Source organism: Perkinsus marinus (assembly GCF_000006405.1).
Source record: "Perkinsus marinus ATCC 50983 genomic scaffold scf_1104296944292, whole genome shotgun sequence".
Lineage (NCBI taxonomy): Eukaryota > Perkinsozoa > Perkinsida > Perkinsidae > Perkinsus > Perkinsus marinus.
The window spans coordinates 1-2,803 of NW_003211465.1; the positions used below are offsets into that span (position 1 = coordinate 1).

General features: G+C 47.7%; 1 protein-coding gene across 1 annotated transcript; it reads right to left on the reverse strand.

The window, feature by feature from the left end:
- Nucleotides 1-636: 636 nt before the first annotated feature.
- Pmar_PMAR028961 (conserved hypothetical protein) lies at nt 637-1,777 on the reverse strand (the record flags this gene model as incomplete). Its single annotated transcript, XM_002780642.1, has 6 exons — nt 637-754; nt 801-883; nt 1,109-1,219; nt 1,264-1,422; nt 1,470-1,614; nt 1,702-1,777. Coding segments are annotated over 6 exons (692 nt in total), but the record flags the coding sequence as incomplete, so codon positions are not given.
- Between the last annotated feature and the right edge of the window lie 1,026 nt (nt 1,778-2,803).

A 2,803-nucleotide genomic window follows, 5' to 3' on the forward strand; every position in this document is an offset into this window, starting at 1 on the left:
ATGGAGACCTGCGATTGAAGTACAAACATTTCATCCACAATTCTCACATCGTCTGTGCAGGAGGTGAATTTCTTGTTAACACCAAGTTTCCTCTGCACTTCACACCGGTTGAGAAAACGATCCAACTGAAAACAACAGGGTGGAGTCTCGTCAAGCATGCAACCCACCCTCGGATCTTCAACTTGGCCTGTGCTTCCGTCCTTAGTTGTGATCCTCATATCGTACCTACAATGCAAACCATTTCACTAAATATATCCTATCATAGCAAATCTCCTTACATGTTGATACCGCGTCTTTTTAATGGAGCTAGTATGTCGCCGCGGTCACAGAGTTTGGACAATTTGAGGCAAATCGTAACTAACACGACGGAGTTTAATTCGAGTGCGAAGGACGCTCAAACCGCTGGTTTCTCACGGTCGCCTGCTAAACACTGTGGTATACCCCTCGAGCATTTCCCAACAGCCCTAGTCATGTTCAGATATCTAACAAGACTGATGCACACCATAGGAGGCTTTGTTCTCGCACTCTTCGTGGGTAGCAACGCGCGGAGCGGTACAGCTTTTAAAAGCCATCTGGGGGAATGCAAGTACCCTATCAGGAACGACTCGATCATATCTCCGTCGTATATCCGCCTACTGAATCCCGGCATTCATCCATCCATTTCCAATAGCTAATCCCCGAAGGTTAATATTAGGTTTGTCCCCCTTAGTATTTTCTCGCCATATTTTATGCGCTATTGCAGGTATGTAATGACCTAAGCAGCGGAACTGACGGTTCGACGACACTCGATATGGAGCTACCAGCATACGACTCCCCAGTGATGTAGAAGTCTCTATCTTTATACTGGCTGTGTTCAGCGAAGAACCCCTGAAGGGCCAAGTACCTTTCAATGCATCAGTCGCTAGATCAGTGTTGGAGGAATATATGTTCGCTTTCCTCAGCTGAGCTCGAAATTCCATCACTTACTATAGAAGTTTACATACAAATTCAAGTAGAAGTGTACGAAAACCAACAGTAATTCCCCGAAAATTTCCTCATCATTTTCACATTCTCACCAACACATGTAGTTGACCATGTGCATACTTTCCCCCCACACTGTTCGCCTTACAAGTCGTCAGCAGCCCCGAACGAGCCGTTCGTGACGGGCGGTCCCTCAGCAAAGCCAGCCCCGGCAGGTTGGTCAACGAAGAGGAGGTTCGCTCGCGTATTCCAAGAATACCTTAATCGGATATGTCATCATCATTCACACACAGTCCTTCTTACGGGTTCAGCTTGGTGCCACTTCCGTCCTCATTAAGTCTGCAGGGTCCATTCTCTAAGAAGAGCCCTATCATACTGCTACACCCAGGCCCCCCGTTGAGCCAGAGGATGAGAGGATCCTGGGATGGATCAGAACGGGACTCGAACAACCAGAAGAATAGTCTGATGAGAGTCCGCATAGATGGTGAAGCAGGTGTTCAAATGCTTACCTTCTTTCACCGCTACCATTGTAGTAACCGTGTACTTGGTTCACATCCGGATCGCAGAGACGCTTACCGCGACTCAAAAAAGATTTCGTGTCCATACCACTCTCTTCCTGGTAGGCTTGGGTCGGCTCAGCCTTATCTCTTGTGGCTGAAAGAAGGCAAGCTGTCACCTGTTGTTGCCTTTGTGGTCAACTCGACACTGCTATAACTCTGAGTATAACCTGAGTTGACTTACCTCCGGGATACATCATTTGAGCACCAACCGAATCGACCAGTGAGAGTAGGATGAGGAGGAGGCTGGCGTGAGACATTTATGAGCTGCTCAAATCTACGATGAAGGTCGCAGTCGGTATGGTGTCACACCGCTGGTGTGGATTGTGACCACCGCCTCATATCCGCACATATCAACAACATCTCGTGGTAGGATGAATTGCATATGATCTATGAACAGCCCGGCTGTTACAGCCCGTATGAGCTATGTCGTTTACGTGTATTACACGAGGACTATATCATCATAATACCATCTGTATTCAGACGTAGAGTCAATTATCTAAGTCGACTCTGTTCGCCCCTTCGAGATCCTTATCATGTTCTTCTCGTATATGCGTGCTACGCAGCACTAGAGTGATGTGGGATATTCGTTAGTGCATGCGTGCAGGCGCTGGTAAGCACGCGCGACAAGATGGATACCACGTTCGCAACGACTTGCGATGCAGAAAATTCAATACCACGCGCCCGGATGATATCCTTGAGATCATTGTGTGATCGAGACTTTGTGTGATTCGTATTGTGTCATCAATAGCTGGGAAGAATGATACTCTTCGCAGACGGGAATTTCATGAATTCCCGAGAAGACAGAACCATCAATCATCCCGGGAAGAATGACCGTTATTTTTCCCCATACACCCAGGGCTGCACGGAGACTTCGACTTCTTGCGTCTCGCTGTCGCGGCGACAGCGACAGTTTCGCCGATATCTGCTCGTTCCCAGCATTTCCGGTCGAGTTCCAAGTCACGATCATAGACAACGAAACGTGAGTCGCGTTACGTGATGCACTACCAATTGTTATCGATCGCTTTGGCGAGCGCGGTTAGCAACGTACACGATCCTCACTCGAAGAGGGTATATATCGACTCAACGGTGTTTCGTAGAGAGGCCTCAATGGTTTGTAAGCATCAATAAAATCAACGGTCATCGAACCCATGACATGGAATCGCAATATCTCCATATTGGCTCGGGAATTCTGGGCCAATATGGAGATATTGCGAGTCAGAAGAACAGTGTCGAACTTCTATTATAACCCCAGGTTAGAGTCCGCATTGACTATCAAACGATGT